The 21,055-nt window shown below is 37.9% G+C and overlaps 1 protein-coding gene across 1 annotated transcript in view; it reads left to right on the top strand.

The window, feature by feature from the left end:
- PAK2 (p21 (RAC1) activated kinase 2) overlaps nt 1–17,239 on the top strand; it is a 70,492-nt gene extending 53,253 nt beyond the window's left edge. Inside the window, exons 9-15 of the mRNA XM_056121414.1 lie at nt 615–663; nt 1,226–1,338; nt 3,219–3,336; nt 4,968–5,067; nt 7,737–7,933; nt 12,598–12,735; nt 13,436–17,239. Coding sequence (XP_055977389.1) covers nt 615–663; nt 1,226–1,338; nt 3,219–3,336; nt 4,968–5,067; nt 7,737–7,933; nt 12,598–12,735; nt 13,436–13,522 — 802 coding nt within the window. The 3' untranslated portion in view covers nt 13,523–17,239. The remainder of the gene's footprint in view (nt 1–614; nt 664–1,225; nt 1,339–3,218; nt 3,337–4,967; nt 5,068–7,736; nt 7,934–12,597; nt 12,736–13,435) is intronic.
- The last annotated feature ends 3,816 nt before the right edge of the window (nt 17,240–21,055 follow it).

The following is a 21,055-nucleotide window of genomic DNA, read 5'->3' as shown; positions in this document are numbered from 1 at the left end:
GTAGTGGTAAATTATTTCTTAAAGTATATAAATATGCGTGGAATGGTGCATATCAAACATAAACACCTAATGCAGATGACTTCTGAAAGGAAGAAGGATGTTTTTGAAAACAACATCCAGAACCTTCATTTTATTACTGCTTTTATTTCTTAAAAGACTAGTAGACCTAGAGCTTTATGCTAATCTTTCTTCAATATTTTTGTGGTCTGAAATTGACAAATTTCAAACATAAATTTTGCAACTGAATTTACTTTTTCTTACTCCACCCCACCCCACCCCTTTTATTCCCACTTTGGTTACACTGCCAGTGCTCAGTGTTTTTACTGGCTCTGCACTCATGAATTATTCCTGTCAGTGCTCTGGGGACCATATGGAATGCCAGGATTGAACCCAGGTCAGCCACGTGTAAGGCTATGTACACCCTATGTGCTATACTATCATTCTGGCCCTATTTCCCCTTTTAATGTTGCTTTTATTCCTTTCAAAATAAACCAAAAGTCTTAAGTGTTCTTTAATCCTTTTTTGTCAAATTTGTGATCTTTAATCCTAATTTTTGGATGTTACAAATAGCGATTATTTGGAAACCTTAAATCTGGTTGTGTTTTTTCTCTTAGGGCTTCTGGTACAGTTTTCACAGCTACTGATGTGGCACTGGGACAGGAGGTAAATACTGTTTTCTTATTTCTGGGGCCTGCCATTAGTTTTTAGTGGAAGGACACTGGGAAAAAAACAATTAAAAAAACACTGCATATAGTCAGGTTTTTTAAGTTGATTATTGAAAAAAGTACTATACTTATTAAGGGGAAAGATGGAATTATGTATTAAATTTCATAAGTAAAAAAAAATTAGTTTTTCAGATGGGAATAAAAAGAGCATTAATTTGTGGCGGTGGGATAACCTAAGGTTGGTTAATAAGCTTCAAGAAAAAAAAATTAGGTTGGGGATGTATCTCAATTGTAGAGCATTGACCTTGAATTTGTGAGGTCCTCGGGGCTGGTGCCACAAAAGAGAGAGAGAGAGGGAGGGAGGGAGGGAGGGAGATATTTATAAACAGTATTGGAAAGCAATCTATGCAGCTAATATCAAAGTGAAAATGTTTCCATAAGTAAGTTACCATCTTACTGTATGAGATACTATGTAGATGTACGATAGAACCATTGATTCACTATATGGTGTTTATAATGTTGTAAGTTAATTAGGAAACTTGTTCCGATTTTTATTATAGGTTGCTATCAAGCAGATTAATTTGCAGAAACAGCCAAAGAAGGAATTGATCATTAATGAGATTCTGGTGATGAAAGAATTAAAGAATCCTAACATAGTTAACTTCTTGGACAGGTAAATGTTAATATTTTTTAAACATTGGAATGAAAATAGAGAACTTGAAACCATAGAGTTAGTATAGTGGATAGGGCCCTTGCCTTGCAAGCGGCTGGCCTAGGTTTGAGTCCCAGGACCCCAAATGGTCCTCCAAGCACTACCAGGAATTATCCCTGAAGTGCAGAGCCAGGATTAAGCCCTAAGCACAGTTTATATAACTAAAAAAATTGGGGATTGGGGTGGGAGCACCAAAAAGAGGAGAAATTTCAAATCTCATTGTTTGGAGATCTTTCCATTTTAGTTGGACAAGAATGCCATTAGTAAAGTAAGCTTGAAGAAAGAAATAATTTTGGAGATGTTTCCTAAGGAGATGTCTTTTGGCAAGTGAGAGCAGACAGTTAAATGAAGGGCATTACTGCTGGTGCGTCTGTCCAGTTGCCACGATCAGAAGCAGAAACTTTAAGGAAAGATTGGCTGTGTTTTATGTCTTGACATAGTCCCACAGTTTTTACATTTAGAAATAAATTTTTTTCCAAGTGCTAATAGGCAAATATCTATCAAAACTTCATTTAATTTAGTAAATAGAATTACGTGCCCCTCAACTGTTTTCTTTTTTGTTAATGGTCAGCATTATTTTAGAGGCCAAATGGTGATGTTTGGGTGTCACTCAGTGCCAGAGTCCAAATCCAGGCCTCTCAACACTTGCAAAATAAGTGCTTGATGACTTGAGTCCCGTCCCTCATCCCTCAACTTGTTTTTTCTTTCGTTGTTACTTTTTTTCCTTTGAAGCAGTTATATGTGTGAATGTAAGAAAATTAAGCCAAAATTGGGCCAGAGCAATAGTACAAGTGGGTAGGACACTTACCTTGCATCCAGCCGACCAGGGTTGAGTCCCCAGCATTCTGTATGGTTCCCTGAGTGCAGAGCCAGGAATAACCACTGAGCGTTACCAGGTGTGGCCCAAAAGTCAGAGGGAAAAAGAAGAAAAATCAGTTATAATAATGATTGTATTAGATTTTTCTCATGTCCATGTTTAAATTTGCTTCAAATAGAGGGAAAAGAGCACATTTTAATATTTTATTCTTTATTTATGGAATTTATGATTTTAGAATTCCCTTTCTATCCACTTTCCCATGCTTTTTAAAGTAAGTTTTTTGTTTTGTGTGTTTTAGATTTTGTAGCCACACCTAATTGTTGCTCAGTGGCTTCTTCTAGCTCTTGTTTGGAGAGAGAGATCCCTCATCATGTAATCCAGGAATTGAACCTGGGATTCTTTGTTCCCAGTTTCCTATATACAAAGCATGTGCTCTGAACTGTTGTGCTATATCTTTTAGCACAATACATAATGCTATTAAAGTAATATTTTATGTTAGTGTAGCATAATTTAAGGTAAGCCATAAGCTTTGGAGTCTGCTGTTCTCCATGTCTGGCCCGTCACTTTTTAGCAATGAAACCTCATAGGAGTTATTAAAACTCTCCTTGCCCCCACTCTTTTATAAAACAGAGCAAAAAATTCCAGCCATAGGGGCCAGAGCCAAGAGAATAGCTGATAGGGCACTTGCCTTGCATGCATCCAACCCTGGTTCAACCCCTGGCATCCCGAACACACCATGGGGGATCCTTGAGCACAGAGCCAGGAGTAAGTTCTGAGCATCGCTGGTTGGCCCAGAAACAACAACAAAAATTCCTACCAGGAAGGGTTATTTTAATTGGAACGATCTTTGTGCACACTCAGCTTAAAATTATGGGCAATTATAAAGTAATTCAAGAGAATCTTTAATAACCTTATTACTTTTCTGTGTTGCATAGCAAATTCTGTAACCTAAGAGTGCTATGTGTTTAAAGAAGTAAAACTGTGTGTGTCGTGTGTATAGTTTGTTGTTGTTGTTGTTTTTCAGTTACCTGGTGGGAGATGAATTATTTGTAGTAATGGAGTACCTTGCTGGGGGGTCACTTACTGATGTTGTAACAGAGACCTGCATGGATGAAGCACAGATTGCTGCTGTATGCAGAGAGGTGAGTTAATGCTTGATATATTAATGTGGGATGTGATTAATTAGCAGGTGTATTGAAAAGGGAGGGTTTTGTTCCCTACCCGTTTTTTTTTTAATGCAGGTAATTCTTGTCTGATATACTTTTATGTACATTCCCTACAGGTTATCTCCTAAACAAGAGTTTTTACCTTTTTCTTCATGTGTAAGGATAGCTCTGAAAAGAAACATGCCCAGTTCAGCAGGCAGATTCTCGTGGGGAAAAAATTTTAATTATTATCTAAGCAAGATCAATTTTAGAGTTTTATGCCATTAAATTTACACCTTTCAAAGACTATCTCAGGCAAAGCAGAACACAGTCTGTTTCTGGTTTCAGTAGTCTCATGACAGTAAAGAGGGTGGTGGTTTCTGTTTCTTTATATTCATTGATGAACTTAGACTTAAGTTTGCTTTAGCCAGAATTCTGACAGATTACCCAAGTCGAAATTTTAAAAAAGCTTCCATTTGTCATATGTATTTGTTGTTTTTTTTGTTTTGTTTTGGGGCCGTACTCAGCAATGTTCAGGGCTTATTACTGCCTATGTGCTCAGGGAATCACTCCTGGAGGAACTCAGGGCACCCAGTTTGGCCATTTGAAAGGCAAGCACCTGATCCTCTGTACATCTCTGTAAGCCCTTAAATAATCTTCTTAACTGCTTTGTAGATTTACTTTGATAACACATAGCTATTTTTCCTTTAATGAAATGCTCTGAGTGACATTTTTGTTAATAATATAAAAACTTGATTCGTTATTTTCTAACTGGAGTAGAAGCAGAATATTGTTTCCAGTTTTACAATTTATATTCTCAGTTTTTATTAAAAGAATTTACTAGCATGCCAATATTTAAAATCTGATCTTCTTATACTTAAGCAAACAGCGTTATTTTCCTCACTTTTGAAACATGACGTGGAGGGGCTAGAGAGAGTACAGCAGGTAGGGCACTCACTTCCCTTGCATATGGTCGACCTAGGTTTGATCCCCAGAGTTCCTTATGGTCCCTCTGGACACCAGGAATGATCCCCGGGTGCAGAATTAGGAGTAACCATTGAGTATTGCTGGGTATGGCCCAAACACAAAAACAATGAAGCAAGAAAGATAACATGGAATAAGATCTTGCCCACTTTTCAATTCTTTCACATTGATTTCATTTCTGAATATTCCAGATTCAAATGCAAAAGTTCTTATTTATCTCTACTGCTGTGCATATTTAACAAGTGCTGCATTCCCTTAGGGCTGTAAAAGTTGAAAAGTGGGTGGGCTGGAGGAACAAGCCAGGAACAAGCCCTGTGCAGAGCTTTGCTAGGAGTGGCTCAGTCCCTCCCCATCCCCCCAAAAGGCCTAGAAATGACATAGACATATATATCATTTTACAAATTAGAACATTGAACATTGGTGATATTCTTATAGTTTTAAGTAATCAGTGGCAGAGAAAAAGCCAAGTAAGACTCTGAATATGCTCTCTGAATAAAAGGAGATTCATTAAGGAATTTTATTTTCATGACTGCACAGAACTATTGAATACTTAAAGCAGTGCTGAGTACCAAACTGCTCACTGTGAACCTCTCTTAGATATTTTTCAGGAACTGTTTCATTGAATTTTTTTTTTTGTTGTTCAGTGTTTACAGGCATTGGAGTTTTTGCATGCTAACCAAGTCATCCACAGAGATATCAAAAGTGACAATGTACTTTTGGGAATGGAAGGATCAGTTAAACTTAGTAAGTAATAAACAAACAACACTTGCTATTTACTTTTCTGCCTTTTGAAAACCTCTTTTAGGAAGCTCCCTTGTTGAAAGCCTCTTCTGTTAATATTTATAGGTGGATAGAGGCTGAGAAGAGTGGTTGAGAAAATGTACTTTTATTTAGGCAACTGGGGTTGATATAGTATCTGCTTCAGAATTCAAGTTTTAAATTGTGAGGTGCTAGGAAGTAGTTTTGGGCTATTTTAATAGTGGTGCCACACCCAAAGATAAACCTGAATTTATCTGTTACAGTCTCATGTTACAGTCTCATCTTTAGACTTGGTTGAACATGGCTTAATTTGGACTTGACTTGACTCTGAACTCCTCGGGGGTGACCAAAAGGAAAAAAAAAAATAAAAAACACCCATGTAAACCACTTTGACCTAACTATTTTCTGTATTAGTCATGGAAAAAAAATCAACTTTCCTCTGCTGTCCATGTCCTCGACCTAGCAAAAACGTCTGCTAAAGTTTTTCCAGCTGAACAACATTTGCTATCTTAGTGGATAATTTAGAAACAGTGTGGCCTCAAATGTCCCCCCAATAAAATTACTAAGCATATGCATAAGAAGTACAGAGTTTTATTTTTTGAAAATGAAAATTGAGCAGTAGGGGATAGTTAAATTATATTTTTATGTTTCAAAAAGTTATGTTATTACAAAAATGTTAAACACCATGCCAATATAGAAATAGCTTTAAAAATAAAATTTGGAAAATATCCAAAATAGCTCAAAAATACTGCATTTGCTGGGGGCCAGAGCAATAGTACAGCGGTAAAGCATTTGCCTTGCACGCGGCCAACCTGGGTTCTATCCCCGGCATCCCATATGTTCCCCCAAGCATCTCCAGGAGTAATTCCTGAGTGCAAAACCAGGAGTTACCCCTGAGCATCGCTGGGTATGACCCAAAAAGCAAATACAGCGGGTAGGGCGTCTGCCTTGCACGCAGCCAACATGGCCGACCCGAGTTCGATTCCTCTGCCCCTCTCGGAGAGCCCGGCAAGCTACCGAGAGTATTCGATATGCCAGACACAGTAACAACAAAGTCTCCAATGGAGACGTTACTGGGCCCGCTCGAGCAAAATAAATAAAGAGTCAGGCCAGTTACCCCTGAGCATCGCTGGGTATGACCCAAAAAGCAAATACATAAATAAATAAATAGATAAAGAGTCAAGCCAGATCTGTGCGAAAGGCAAAATAATCCTGAAGGGGCTGGAGAAATAGCACAGCGGGTAGGGTGTTTGCCTTGCACGTGGCCGACAAGGGTTCGATTCCCAGCATTCCATATGGTCCCCTCAGCACCGCCAGGAGTAACCCCTGTGCATCACCGGGTGTGACCCCCCACCCCCCAAAAAAGGGAAAAAATAATATTGCATTTGGGAGCCCATGGTTGAATCCTTGGCACCTGAGCAAAAAAAGTAAACAATGTCCTAGTTAGGTAAAATAAGTTAAGCTGTTCATAGAGATTATTTATATGCATATAAATGTATAAGAAAAGTTTAAGTCTTAGACATCTACATGTTAACAGTAATTTTTAAACAGAGTACGATGGGTTGAATAGTGGGAAAGTGGGAATTTTTAAAATTTAACCCTGACTCCCACTGAATTAACACTGAGTACTAAACTAAGTGTTCTTCTCCTCAATTATGAAATAGATAGAGCAGAATGATGCTGGGGAAGACTTTGTAGGTAAGTTGTAGTGAAATGTTTCATCTTTCTCTGCTCGTGGCAAGTCAGATGCTTGTGATTTTTGTTGCGCTTCATTTTCTTCAAAAGTAGTTCCTACTTCCTGAGCTTTGTTTACTTAGTTTACTACATTTAGTATAAAAGTGTCCACCTTTGGTGACCTTTTCTTTTACACTTTTTTTCAATTTTATTAAAAGTATGGGGCTGGCAAGGTAGCACAAAGGGCTGTGAAGGAGGGGCTAGCGGTAGTGACATCCTCCCGAAATTATACACTATGCATACTATGTTTAGATAAATAAAACAATCCTGTTGTCCTCAGCTTAAAAAGATTTTTATGTGTGACTTTTGACTCCCTGAAAACTTAAGCTGGGGGCTGGAGAGATACAACAGGTAAGGCATGATTTCCTTACATAGAGTTCTCCAGGTTCATCCCTGCATCACAAACAGATAGTCTTCCAAGCTTTCTCAGGAATGGTACTTGAACACAGAGCCAGCAGTAAGACCTGAGGCTGCTGGGTGTCAACTCTCCCACCCCCTTAAAAAAACTGAACAGAAGGATACCAATCATAATTTGTTACGTATCTTAGCTACTGTATTCTTACAATCAGATAAAACATTAAAAAAAGAAAATCATGAAAAGAAAATACATTTCTAATGCTGTATTTCATTGATACTATAATTCACATTTACAGGACATATGTATTATAGTAAAAGTTGGCCTTCATAGTTCAAACCTGTTTCGTTCAAGGGTCAGTTATAATTATCTAGCATAAAGGTCTTCCTTGAAAGCATGTCGCTTAAATAAATTTTCTGGAACCCATTCTGGTTTACTTTATTAACAGTTTTAAAACAAGCCAAACTATTAAATGTAATTTAAATATTTAAAGTGAACTTTTGATAGAACTATTCATAGTCTCTGCTAACTAAATTTTTTGTGGTGTTTCTTTTTTTTTTTATAGCTGACTTTGGTTTCTGTGCCCAGATCACCCCTGAGCAGAGCAAGCGAAGTACCATGGTTGGAACACCGTATTGGATGGCGCCAGAGGTGGTTACAAGGAAAGCTTATGGCCCCAAAGTAGACATATGGTCTCTGGGTATCATGGCTATTGAAATGGTAGAAGGAGAGCCACCATACCTCAATGAAAATCCCCTGAGGGTAAGGCTAATTAAAATGCAAGCTTTATCACCAGAGAAATCCTGTCCTTTAGAACATTATTGAGTATTGCTGTGTTCCAGGTACTGACTGAGAGTTTTGGATACAGGGTTGATAAAACCTAATTTTTGATCTCTGAATAATAAAAATGAATCAGTTCAGCATTCTTAATATAGGTTTTTTAGATAAGTATGACATAGATACACATATATGGTATTTAAATATGTTTTATAAATAAAAAAGTATATGTGTTAAGTAATCTAAGTAGATATTTTGGCTCCAAAGGTTGAAGCACATGCTTTGCTTATACAAAGCCCCAAGTTCAATCCTTGGCACAATATTCCCAATAATTTTCTTCTTACCATCCTTTCCTCCCTCCCTTTAAAATCACCATTCCTGAGTAATTCCTGAGTGCAGAGCCAGGAGTGATCCCTGTGCATTGCCAGGTGTGACCCAAAAAGAAAAAAAAAAAGTTGAGGGCCAGAAAAATACACCCATGCAGCAGCTCCTTGCCTTCAGGACAGCTGATCCCAGTTCAGTCCCTGTCGCCATGTAAAACTCCACCAGGAGTAATCTTTGAGCACAGCTGGATGTGGCCCCTAAACCTAAAAACGGGTAATAAATCATGCTGAAACCTTTTTAATATGATGCAATGAAAATGGTATGCTATTATCTTCCCCACAAAAATCCATAATTGCAGTATATAATGAGAAAAATTAAAAAAATAAAACATTCCATTAGAGTAACACCCAGTAATATGTAACGTGATCTGTTCTTCAAATCATCAAGATTATCGAAGGAAATGAAAGTCTGAAAAATAGTTATAGTCAGAAAGATCCTGGATAGCTCAGTGGGTAGGGCGTTTGCCTTGCACATGGCCGACTGGGCCTACCTGAGTTCGATTCCTCCGCCCCTCTCGGAGAGCCCTGCAAGCTACTGAGAGTATCTCGCCCACATAGCAAAGTCTGGCAAGCTCCCCATGGCGTATTCGATAATGCCAAACACAGTAACATCAAGTCTCACAATGTTACTGGACCAGCTCGATCCTAGGAGAACATGACAGCTCCTCTTGTAATGCAGTGGTCTTCAGACATCTTTCTATATTCTGGTCTGTCTGCAGATGTAGAAAGGTTGAAAACCAGGACCAGAGAGATAGTTGCAGGGGTCAAGGTGTTTGTCTTACACGCAATTGATCTTTGTTCAAATCCTCAGCTCCACATACAGCATCCCAACAACCACCACTAGGGGTGATTGTAAAACACCGAACCAGGAGTAAGCCTTAGCACTGCTGGTGTAACCGCCCCCCCAATAAAACAAAAAGAAAGTAAAGGAAGAAAAAGGTTAAATACCAGTGGAACATTGCCCCGTCCTTGCGTTAATCAGCCTCTTTCTTTTCCCCATCTCCCTCCCCTTTCTTCTTAGTTTGTAATATAAGGGAAAGGATTCGTCACCATTCAGTATGTCTATTATTGTGTTTCGTTTCTCTTTATATCACAAATGCGTAAGATATTCTGGGATTTACCCATATTTCACTTAACATAATGTCCTGCAATTCTATTCAAGGTGCAGCAAACTGCAAGATTTTATCCTAGAGCTAATTTGTATTCTGTTGTGTATTTATACCACAACTTTATCCGTTCATCTCAAACTGGGGTTGTTACCCTGGCTATCGTGCTTAGTGCTGCGATGAAATTAGCTGTACTTTTTTTCCCCCAGATTAGTGGTTTTGTGGTTTAAAATGTTTTTCAATTTTTTTTGCCACACCCAGCAGTGCTTCAGTCTTAATCCTGGCTCCTTGATTAGGGATCACTCCTGGTAAGGCTTGGGGGACCATATGGGATACAGTACCTAGGATCAAATCTGAGTCGGCCACTTGGAAGGCAAGCGCCCTACTCTCTGATGTATCACTCCAGACCCCGTTTTATTAAAGTATCTTGGTTTGCGAAGTTAGTCATAGTTGAGTTTCAGACATACAGCATTCCAGCATCAATGCCAGCACCATTGTCAACTTCTGTTCACCAGAGTTCTCAGGTTCACTCCCATATCCCTACTACAGCCACCCCTGCCAGCCTGCTCTCTTGACAGGTACCTTTTTAAGTTTGGTTTTTAATGTTTGGGTCTCATGACTTCAGTGAAGTTGACTCTGTTTTGGATATTTGGCTCTATCATTCCTTAATACTACCACTGTAGGGGCTAGAGCAATAGCACAGCGGGTAGGGCGTTTGCCTTGCACGCAGCCAACATCCCATATGGTTCGATTCCCAGCATCCCATATGGTCCCCAGAGCACCGCCAGGAGTAATTCCTGAGTGCAGAGCCAGGAGTAACCCCTGTGCATCGCTGGGTGTGACCCAAAAAGAAAAAAAAAACCAATGCGCCAGAGTTCCCTTGACCTGTGCAACCCCCCACCCTCAACCTCCACTTCTCATCTGTCTCTTCTTTCCCTCCCCTCCACTTGATTTCTTCCCTTTGCCATATACTCTGGGGCCAAGGGCGATCTGGGCATTCTCCCCTCCCTCTTTAAAACTCATTCCAATTTCTCTACCATATATATGTGATTCATCCTGTGTATATCCTTCTGGCTTATTTCAGTGGACATGATGTATTCCAGTTCCACCTATGGTGCCACGAATTGCATGATTTCCTCATTCCTTTGTAGTTTAGTAGCTGTATAGTATTCCATTGTGTATATATACCACATCTTCATGATCCACTTAGCCATTTCTTAGATATCAAGGTTGATTCCATATTTTAGCTGTTGTACTGAGTGCTGCAGTAATAATGGCGTGCATACATTCTTTTGAATGAATGTTCTCTGTCCTGAGAATAGATACCCAAAAGTGGAATTGCTGGGTTATATGGGAGCTCAGTTCTGAGTTTAGTGAGAAATCTCCATAGTGTTTTCCTTAGGGTTTGGACCAAATAACATTCACCACTGTGGGTGAGAGTTCCTTTGACATGACACCCCCGCCAACAGATATTGTTCTGTTGTATTTTTAATATATGCCATTCTCACTGATGTCAGATAATAGCTCATTATCCTCTTCATTTGTCTTTCCCTAATAAATGACAACAAGCTTTTTTTCATGTACCTGTTTGCTATTCATTGGTCTTCTTCGGAGAAGTGTCTGTTTATTTCCTCTTCCCAATTTTTTATGGTATTTTTAGGTTTCTTGTTATTGTTAGACTTTGTGAGTACTTTATATATCCTTGGGCTGGAGCGATAGCACAGTGGGTAGGGCGTCTGCCTTGCACGCAGCCAACATGGCCGACCCGAGTTCGATTGCTCCGCCCCTCTCGGAGAGCCCGGCAAGCTACCGAGAGTATCTTGCCCGCACGGCAGAGCCTGGCAAGCTACCCGTGATGTATTCGATATGCCAAACACAGTAACAACAAGTCTCACGAAGGAGACGTTACTGGGCCCGCTCAAGCAAATCGATGAACAACGGGAGGACTGTGACCAACTTTATAGTATTGCATCAAGTTAGGTAATGAGATGCCCCCTAGTTTCTTATTATTTAGTATGGATTTTGCTATTCAGGGATTTTTATGATTCCATACATGTTTACTGGTGTTGCTGTTTGCAGCGGGTGGCGGGCGTGGGGCATTTGTTCTCAGTTTGACTACTTGGAAGGCAAGAACCCTCCCTACCTGCTGTACTATCTCTCCAGCCCCTCCACTGTGTTTTGGGGGTAAATACAAAGTAGTGGAATCATTGGGTCACATATATGAAACTTCCATTACTACTATTTGTTTGGTTTTGGGCCACAGCTGGCTGTGCTCAGGGCTTACTTATGACTCTGCACTCAGGTATTATTCCTGAAGGGGCTCAAGGGATTAAACCCGGTCTGCCACATGCAAGGCAAGCACCCTGCCCACTCTTCTCTCACTCTGGCCTCAGTTATTATTACTTTTTTTTAGCAGTCTCTGTACTGTTTTCTGTAGAAGCTGAACCAGACAGTACTCCCAACAGTGAATGTCAATTGCTTTTTCACTGCATCCCCACTAGCGCAAGTTGATTGGAGTCATTTTGATGTATGTCATTCTCACTGATACATTTGGTATCCCATGAACATGGGATTTTTTTGTTTAGGGCAGTGAAGTAGTTATTATAGTACAGTAATGATGCTTAGTTACCTGAAGTATGCATTGTTCAGAATTCGTAGAACTGTATAAAGACTAAAAGTATAATTCTGGGAATACTTTTCCTAGCAGTGTGCTGGGTATATGCCCTAAGCACTGCTGCTTAGGGACTATACTAACTATAGTCCCAAAAACTAACTCCCTCAAAAATAATTGTTTAATAAAATTTTATCAGTATTGATTCATCGCTTGTAACTAGTGTTTCAGCCTGATGTACAATATTATCAGGAAAAATTGGTTGAGGAGTAATAATTGAAAACTACTCAATTTTCTGTACATTTAAACTGTGCCAAATTTAGTTTTGTCATTGCTGTTTTTTCAAAAATTACATTTCCAGGAACTTAAAATAGATAAACATATAAAGACTGCAAGAATTTTTCAAAGGTTAATTTTGCATGGGCCAGCAGGATAGTACAGGGCTTAGGGCACATGTCTCACAAGTTGCCTGGTACCACATTCATACATTTGGTAATGTGCTCACTTTGTTGAACTACCGTAAGTATATCAGCGATGTTCTACTTTTAGGCCTTGTACCTGATAGCAACTAATGGAACCCCAGAACTTCAGAACCCAGAGAAGCTTTCTCCAATATTTCGGGATTTCTTAAACCGGTGTTTGGAGATGGATGTGGAGAAGAGGGGTTCTGCCAAAGAATTATTACAGGTGAATTTGGAATTGTTAACTTTTTTTTTTTGAGTAACCAAACAGAATTTTACATAGCACTTTAGCACTGTGTGAGTTATTGTTAAACTAACAAAATTTTACATAGGATTAATTACATTATTTATTCACCACCAGCTACAGGTTGGGATTTCATTTACTGGAAATATGTTACCTATAATACAGTAATAAGTGTGTGCGTTTTTGCATGTTATCAATTTTTAGACCCATTCATTGCTCTCCTGGGAATCTGGTCACTTCATTGATATGTTAGAAATCTAATATTATACTTTGAACTTCAAAAGTGTATGTGTTGGTGGTTATTAGATGCCTCAAATTGCTGGAACATGTGTTTTGCATGTAGGAGCCTTGTACTTGCTCCCTAATACTGCATGATTCCCTGAACACTGATGGACTGAGCACCACCAGATGCTTCAAGAAAAACCAGGGTACAAGTATTAGACCAGCGACGTAGCTCTGAGCTGGAGATTATGCCTACATGTATGAGGCCCTAGGTTTAATCCCCAACACTGCCCAGAAGAAAAATCGTGGAAAGTATTGATTGGGGGGGGGTTATATGGGTATTGAAATGTGTGTTTAATAAATTATGATTTGTCAGTTTTGGAGGGCTTTTCTGAAAAAGAAATACTTTGTTTCTAAATCAAGGACAATAATCTTACTTATTTCCCCCTCTTTTTGGCAGCATCACTTCCTGAAACTGGCCAAACCATTATCTAGCTTGACACCACTGATAATGGCAGCTAAAGAAGCAATGAAGAGTAACCGTTAACATCATTGTTGTTGCCTCGTTCTTTTTTGTGTTTTTTCCCCTTCATTTTCTAAAGAAGTCTTTAATATATGAAAGTTACTACTCTTTGGGGGGGGGGATTGTAAAGAAATGGTCTGCATAATATGGCAGCGAAAAGCAAACTATTTCCTGAAGACAACCAAGAAAAAATTGCAAAACAGTATATCAACTTTTGTTGAATCCCTTCTTTAGGGTCCAAAAGGAATTATGTACTGATTCACTAGCCTTACTTCTTTCAGTAGACAGCCTCTTAGGGCTATTTATCATGCTTGAGATTTGCATTTTATTTTGCTGATTTATTGTAATGGAACCCATTCATCATCCCATTGGGGGCATTTTCTGTACTTGAATGTCAGATTCGAGTTTTTCCAAGTATTTGATTCATTCTTTCCTCTCTCCTTCATAGCTGTATACCTCCCCCTTTCACTTGCTCTTTTTATGAGTTCCTTTGAGATTTTTTTTTCCCCTAAATTCAAAGCAAGTGTGACAGAAATTATGTAATTCCTTATTATAGTGGCAAGGGAGCTTGATAACGGTTTAACTTTTGTATAGAAGTTAGGACCAGCTATTGTTACAATATTTCAGTTCAGGATTTGAACTGAAGGAAAGGAAGTATGTGATTTTTACCTTTTTTTTAACAAATGTGAAAAAGTCAGTTATAGAAATTTTGTGGTAGTTGTTTGGCCTTTGTTACATGTATAGAAAGAAGACTAATAATCTATATTTATAACTAAATCATTGATAGAAAAAAATTCCACTGACTATACATCTTTACAATTTTGTTTTTCTTTCTGATTGTCTGCTCTTCAGATTTGGCTTCAGAAACCAAAGTGATTTATTCTGGTTCCAACTTCGGCTTTATGACTGGTTGGTGCCATCACTTTTCTCCTCCCTCTTTCCTTATTTTGGAAATAAGTTTCTGTATATGTTGTAATATTAGTTTTTTTTTTTTAATTAACCTTTTCTCTATTTTCCCCTGACTCCCTCCAATATGGTAAATAATATAACCATTAAATTTTCAGAATTTTAAAGTTAATTGTTTTCTTTTTTTTCTTTTTTTTTCCATTTAAAGGAGAAAAATATTTGAGGCTAGCAGAGACAGAGTGAGAGACTTAAGCCTTGGTGAGCTCTAAAATAAGTAAGATTATATTCATGAAAGAAAAATGTCAAGTATATAAAGATGCAGTTTCTGACCAGTAAACTGGAGAGGTTTGTAAGTTACAGTGTTCCCAAACCTGTTGCCAATATTAGTAAAATGACTCTGAGAACTTATGTTTCAAAGTTCTTCTTGAAAAATTCACGAATCTTTTGAGATGTTTAATTACTTTTTTCAAATAAATTATCTGTCTTTTAAAAAAGTGAGAAAATTTATATGTGCTTATTGATAGAAATGCTTTTTTTTTTTTTTAAGATGAAGAGGTCTGTGACCTGTAGCATTACATGAGTACGCTCTCTTCCTTTCCATCCCCTTCTCCCTCTCTTTCTTTTTGTTCTAGCTGTTGTTTACTCTCTGGGACAGTATCAACCCCCTGTATCATGCCAAGAATTGTGTAAAAGAAAAATCTGTGCTTTGGTTCTGACAGTTTGTCTTACCATCCCCTCTTAAAGAACTTGATACCTACTTGCTATCTTGCAGTAGTATAAAGTGTGAATAAAAATAATTTTGATGTTTCAAAGTGTACTAGGGGAACTAACAGGTTTTTTTTTATCATTCCCATCATATCTGTGATAAGATAATAGATATAAGTATAGGCTTTAATTGATAATGCAGGAAGACTTTCACAGAAGTTAGTAATAGAGTGAAACCTATATAAGCACTTAATGTTCTGTTTCAATTTAATTCTTCTATTCACTTTCTCTGGATAATATTGAACTTCTATAGCTGTTACTAAATTACTTTACAGAAGCGAGCTGGTTTTATTTCTGATGGAAAGCTACAGTGCCTCTTATGTTCCAGATTTGAACATTCTTGGTAAATAGTTGCTGGATGGATTATGATCAAAGAAGATGCTACCTGTGAAAAAAAGCAAGTAGATGATAAGACTGTGATCATCACTCTCGAAGGCACTTCCATCCGTGTTACAAAGACCATAGCCATTAAATACAGTGCCAATCCCCCATTTTTATGCCTGTGGCTCAGCAAGGGTCGTTTCAGTTTATAGAAGCAGTTTGGGATTTGTACTTGCAACTTTGATGGTTACCTGCACGTCCATTGCTGGCAACGGACTTTGTCATTAAAACCTGACTACTGGGTTAAGGGAGCTACACTGTGGTTTTGTCTTCACTTACTCGGTTAAACTAACTTGTTATAGAAATATATTTTGGTTAATTCTGAAATGTGTCATTTTGAACAAAAATAACCTTTAAAGCAATACAGACTTGTGATTTGTTAATTAAAATATTCAGATCTTCTTAAAAGAAATACTTTATCTGGATCGAGATTCATGGTTTTCTTTTTTTTATTGATTACCTCTTTTCCTCACTTTAAAATGAAATTCCCTTTTAAATGTAAAAATTTGCCTTAGTCTTTCTTGTTAGGACAATATTGCCATAGTACTTATTTATTCTATTTCAGATTCTCTGGTGGTCTTAAAGTTTCTTCCTTCTCTAATTCCTTTGCTGCTCTAAGGGACAGTTGAAACTGAGAAACCATGAAAATATTAAATGCTTACGTTAATAGATGAGTATAGTGATTGTGACAGCTTCCGATGCTAATACAGTTCTGTCTTCATGTGTTGAATACTTGGCACATAATACAAGTTCTCTTTCCTTCAACATAAAAATATTAAGCTGCTTAAAATAGGTCTAGTCACCACCAGTATAAAAGAAAACTGCCTTTTAAAAGGAACAAGCAGTTTAAAACTACCTATGAGTATTTCTTTGTAGGGCTCACTTAAAGACAAGTTTGTTTATACACACTGTACTCTAGTCAAGACTGATAGTAGGGTAAATGAGTGAAGAAATTGCATCTTTTTTTTTTTCCTGAAGATTTGTTAGTTTACTGCGATGTATAGTGAAATATCAAGTCATAGATTATAGGTAAAATTCCAATTAAATAACTAATTTTGGGGTTTTTTTATAGTAGGATTTCATAGTAATGTAAAAGGCAAGTGTCTTCCTTGCCACACTGCTCCCACAATAGATATTTCAACAGTTAAATTGGGTTTTCTGCCTTGCATATACAATATATGTGTGTGGTAAGTAAAGAGAAAAAAAGAACCTGTATGTATATTCGCGCACATATATATATACAAATGAAACACATGACTTTGACTTTGACTTGTGCTTTCATTGACGGCTGGTCACTGGTAGATTCCCCAAAGACTCTTAGCCCTTGGCCTGGCCCAAGACAGCTGCAGCCTCTGTCTTCTCCATCCAGAATCTGCCTATCAACTTTTTTATAAAGAAAAGCAGTAAATTTGACATTTGTAATTAAACATCTTTGGTAGGAAAATGTTACTCTTTCTTATTTTGGTAGATAGAAATGGAATTAGATAGATAGAAAAGTACTTCTTCTGTTTTGTCCTCTTAATCTTATCCTATTTAATGTTACATTGACTTTAACTGCTGTATTTGATGACTTTGTTCAATAATTTTGTTCTTTCAGGGGTAGAAATAAATTTTTTTTAATGTTTATTTTTCCCTTTCCTAAACTTTTTTTTCTTTAGGCCAGATCAGAATAACTTAATAATTGCAATGATTTATGTAATGTGAGTGTTCTTGTTTTTTTTTTTTTTTTTTGCTTTATTTTTGGTTATTTGCGGGGACACCCAGCAGTGCTCATGTGCCACTGTGGACCATCTTCAGGGTTACTCCAAGCAGTGCTTAGGGGACCATGAGGTGTACTAGGGATCAGAGCAGGGCCCCTGCAAGCGAAGTATGCACTCCTGTGCCTTGAGCCATCTCCTCTGCCTGAGCATTCTAGTTTTTTGTTTTGTTTTTGCATTCTAGTGTTTTTAAGGAAAAATGTCTTTTAGCATGTCTTGGCATCATTCTGGATACATTACAAAGCTCCACATTTGAAAGGTTTCCAGAAACATGCATAGTAGGCATTTAGCTTTCCTCTTAATCTTAATCTTAATTAGCTAAATCATTTCAGAATAAATTTCTTACAAATGTTCTGGTTTTTCTGACCTTTTTGAATACCTATAATAACTTGAAATTTGAAGGTTTATCGGGCTGAAGTAAAGAATTTTATCAGAATGTTTGTGTTAAATGCACCAAAATCTTTTAAAAGTACATTATTTGAAAGCTTCATTATAGGCATTTAGTTTGGAATGTTGAATATTCTGACCTGGATAACAGCTACAATACGGTTACTATTAAAAAGGAAAGTGATAGGCTTGCTCTTCAAGCCCATGTTCTTCCTTATGTGTATCTCTCTTCTGCACTCTGGAGAAGCTCATGTTCTCTGTGGAATATGTATTCCTCTCTCTTCCTCTCTTGCATCTAAGTAAATTACATTCAATAAAATCTATCTTGCTTCACTTAAAAATACATTTCTTAGCTGAGAATTAAGGGTATTAGGCAATGACTGCTTGAAATGTATTCGTTACAGTATCAAGTTGTGTTGTTGTAACATATTTGTTTAAATTATAGGAAATGCTGAAAACTTTGCCTAAAAGTTTAAGGTGTCTGGATGATTGATTTCAGAAGCATTGTTATAGGCGTTTAATGCATGCCTTAGCACTACTTAGTTGTTTATGGCTTTTAATTTTTTAATTTGGGAGTTATTTTTATGCTAAAATTATTTTTTGTATTTTAAAATTTATTGACTTATTTTCTTACAATTCTGTAGTATTTCAGGGGTATAACTTTGTGTCTATATTTTTGTATATAGGACTTACCAGATCCACAACCAAAGTTCTGGTGCCATCCTACCTCCCAAAAGAGCTAAAGTTTTTTATGCTATACTATTTAATAGTTTTTGTCTTTTGATGAGGTCATGTGATAGTATAGCAGGTAGCATTTGCCTTGTATGTGGCCGACCTGGGTTCAATCCCCAGCATCCCCTATGGCCCCCCTGAGCACCACCAGGTGTAATTCCTTAGTGCAGAGCCAGGAGTAACCCCTGAGCATCACCGGGTGTGGTCAAATAAAGCAAAAAAAAAAAAAAAAGTTTTTATCTTTTGAGAAGTAAAGCAATAAAAGGAACTATCTTTTCAGGCCCAGTTATCTTAGGCTTTCAACAGTATTTAAGTGTTCAAATAATTTTTAAGAAATTGTGATGAACAATGCCAAGCCCACAGTTTTATGCTTCCTCACTGCCAAGACTGTTCCAAATTCATAATAATCACATTTCCAAACTTAGAGTTCCATAGGTATTTCTGTATTACTTTAATGACTTTCTGTTGTGACATTTGAGTATTTGGACAGTGTGATACTATCTCTTTCTCCCATGTTCTCCTAAGAGAGGTGGCAGTTTTTATTAGTAATGGGTGTTTACCTTATGACTGTGTAAGAGTGCTATTCACTTTAAGACTGCTAATTTATTTCTTATGTTTATATGTATTTGCCTTTTCAGTCTCAGTGGCAAATGTCCTTCATCAGGGCAGAAAACCCACAGAGGATCTATGCTCCCATGTTCCACCTTCTTCTGGGCCTCAAACCACTCTGACTTACCCTGTTCATTTTGTATCTGTAACTTGCCTGTCCCTTCTCTCTAACCTTTAGTGACTTTCTATTTTTCCACTACTTCTTGGGGCATGCCCAGCCAGTCATATCAGCATTCAGTGCAAGGGCCTGAAGATACTGTTGTTGGGGGACCTTGCAGAACTGTACAATAAAGTTGAGATTTTTCTGTTTATCATCTAGAAAGGTGCCGGAGGTGGCCAACTTTCTCTTTTCTCATCACACTGTATCTGCCAATGGTCATTGAAAGTTCCTTATTAACATCAGATTGATCCTCTGGTGATTTTTTTTTTAAATGTTTTTGTTCCCTAAGTACATTACTGTGAGCACCCAGTGGCTTCTGGTAGAGTAGTTCAAGTGGCAGGGGAAAGCCAGCAGCCTTTAAAACCAGATGCAGGGCCTCAGAGAGAAGACAGTAGGTAGTGTTGATCTCGGCACTGCCTGAGCCCCGCCAGGAGTGAGTCCTGAACATATCTGAGCAGGGCCCCAAAACAAACGGTGCAGCCTTAAGACCACAGAGGCCCTGGTCCATCTTGAACTGCTTGTTCACCTAAACCCTGCCTGATACGGTCTTGAAAGTACAACCCTCCAAACTCAACATCAGCTGTTTTTTTGGCCAGGAATTAAAAGTCAGTGTGTGCTGTGCTTACATCTTTAAGAATATGGTTTTAGTTTCTAAATCATACTCAGCAGTGCTGGGGAGTGGGGAGGGGTTGAGAGATCGAACCTGGAGTTCCTGTATCTATAAAGCATGAACTCCAGCCCTTGAGATTTTTGTAGCCCCACTGACTTTCAGTGACTCTTAGCTACATGTTTTAGTTTGGGATTAGGTGCAAAGACTAAAAATCATTGCATTTCTTCAGAAATCTGTTCAATAAAGTGATAGACTATAAGTTTGAAACCCAATTGTTTATTTTGAAAGGAACACTCATGTCTACGCAATTTCTGACTCTTGTTGAGGAAAATACCTGTTACATTGCTTTCCATCTACTGACCCTAATTTGTGGGTTTTTTACCCTGGTAAAAACATCTTTTTTTAGGGCTGGAGAAATACTGCACAGGGTTAATAGCAGTGCTTTAACAGAAGTTAAGGCACTTGCCTTGCATACCCAGGTTCAGTCCTGAGCACTGAATATTGTCCGCCAAGCACTGCCAGGAGTGATCCTTGAGTATCTGTGTGTGGTCCAACCCGTCCCCTTTCACCACCACAAAAAAAAAAAAATCTTGCCCTAGCTGTGTTGCCCTTTTTTAATCAAAACAGTGGCAGTGCCACCAACATTCCCTTTTCCGTTCTTAGATGTTTATGTATGCTTTGCCAAATTTTTCTTATTTCAGTGATGTACTTCACACTAACTCCTAGTATTTAAAAACATGCAACACCTTCAATTTTATATGATGTGGATCTTAAGATTAAGGAATATCTAACCAAACTGATTCTGATTAATATATTGTCATTAAAATCTTTAAGAAATTTTGTAGTTGAAACTAGAAGACGTAACATTAAATATTTCTTAAACTTTAGGATACTTAAACTTGCTGCTAGTAATTGTTGAAGACTTTGTTTTTCAATAAACTATAAAAAGAAACTTAACTGTGGGCTTTTATTGGCAGTTACTGTTTTTGTTAACATTGTTGTTGTGATATGAAAACTGTTCACTTTAGGGCTGAAGTGATAGTACAGCGGGTAGGGCATTTGCCTTGCACTCGGCCAACCCGGGTTCAATTCCCAGCATCCCATATCATCCCTCGAGCCTCCAGGAGTAATTCCTGAGTGCAAAGCCAGAAGTAACCCCTGACCATCGCTGGGTGTGACCCAAAAAGCAAAAAAAAAAAAAAAGATTAATAAAGGAAAACTTTATTTTGTTCACCTAGAAATCTTTTTGT

The sequence above is a fragment of the Sorex fumeus genome, unplaced genomic scaffold (assembly GCF_029834395.1).
Source record: "Sorex fumeus unplaced genomic scaffold, SorFum_2.1 ptg000044l, whole genome shotgun sequence".
NCBI classification, from domain to species: Eukaryota; Metazoa; Chordata; class Mammalia; order Eulipotyphla; family Soricidae; genus Sorex; species Sorex fumeus.
The sequence above is the reverse complement of the archived record's forward strand: the minus strand, read 5'-3'. Positions and strand labels throughout refer to the sequence as shown.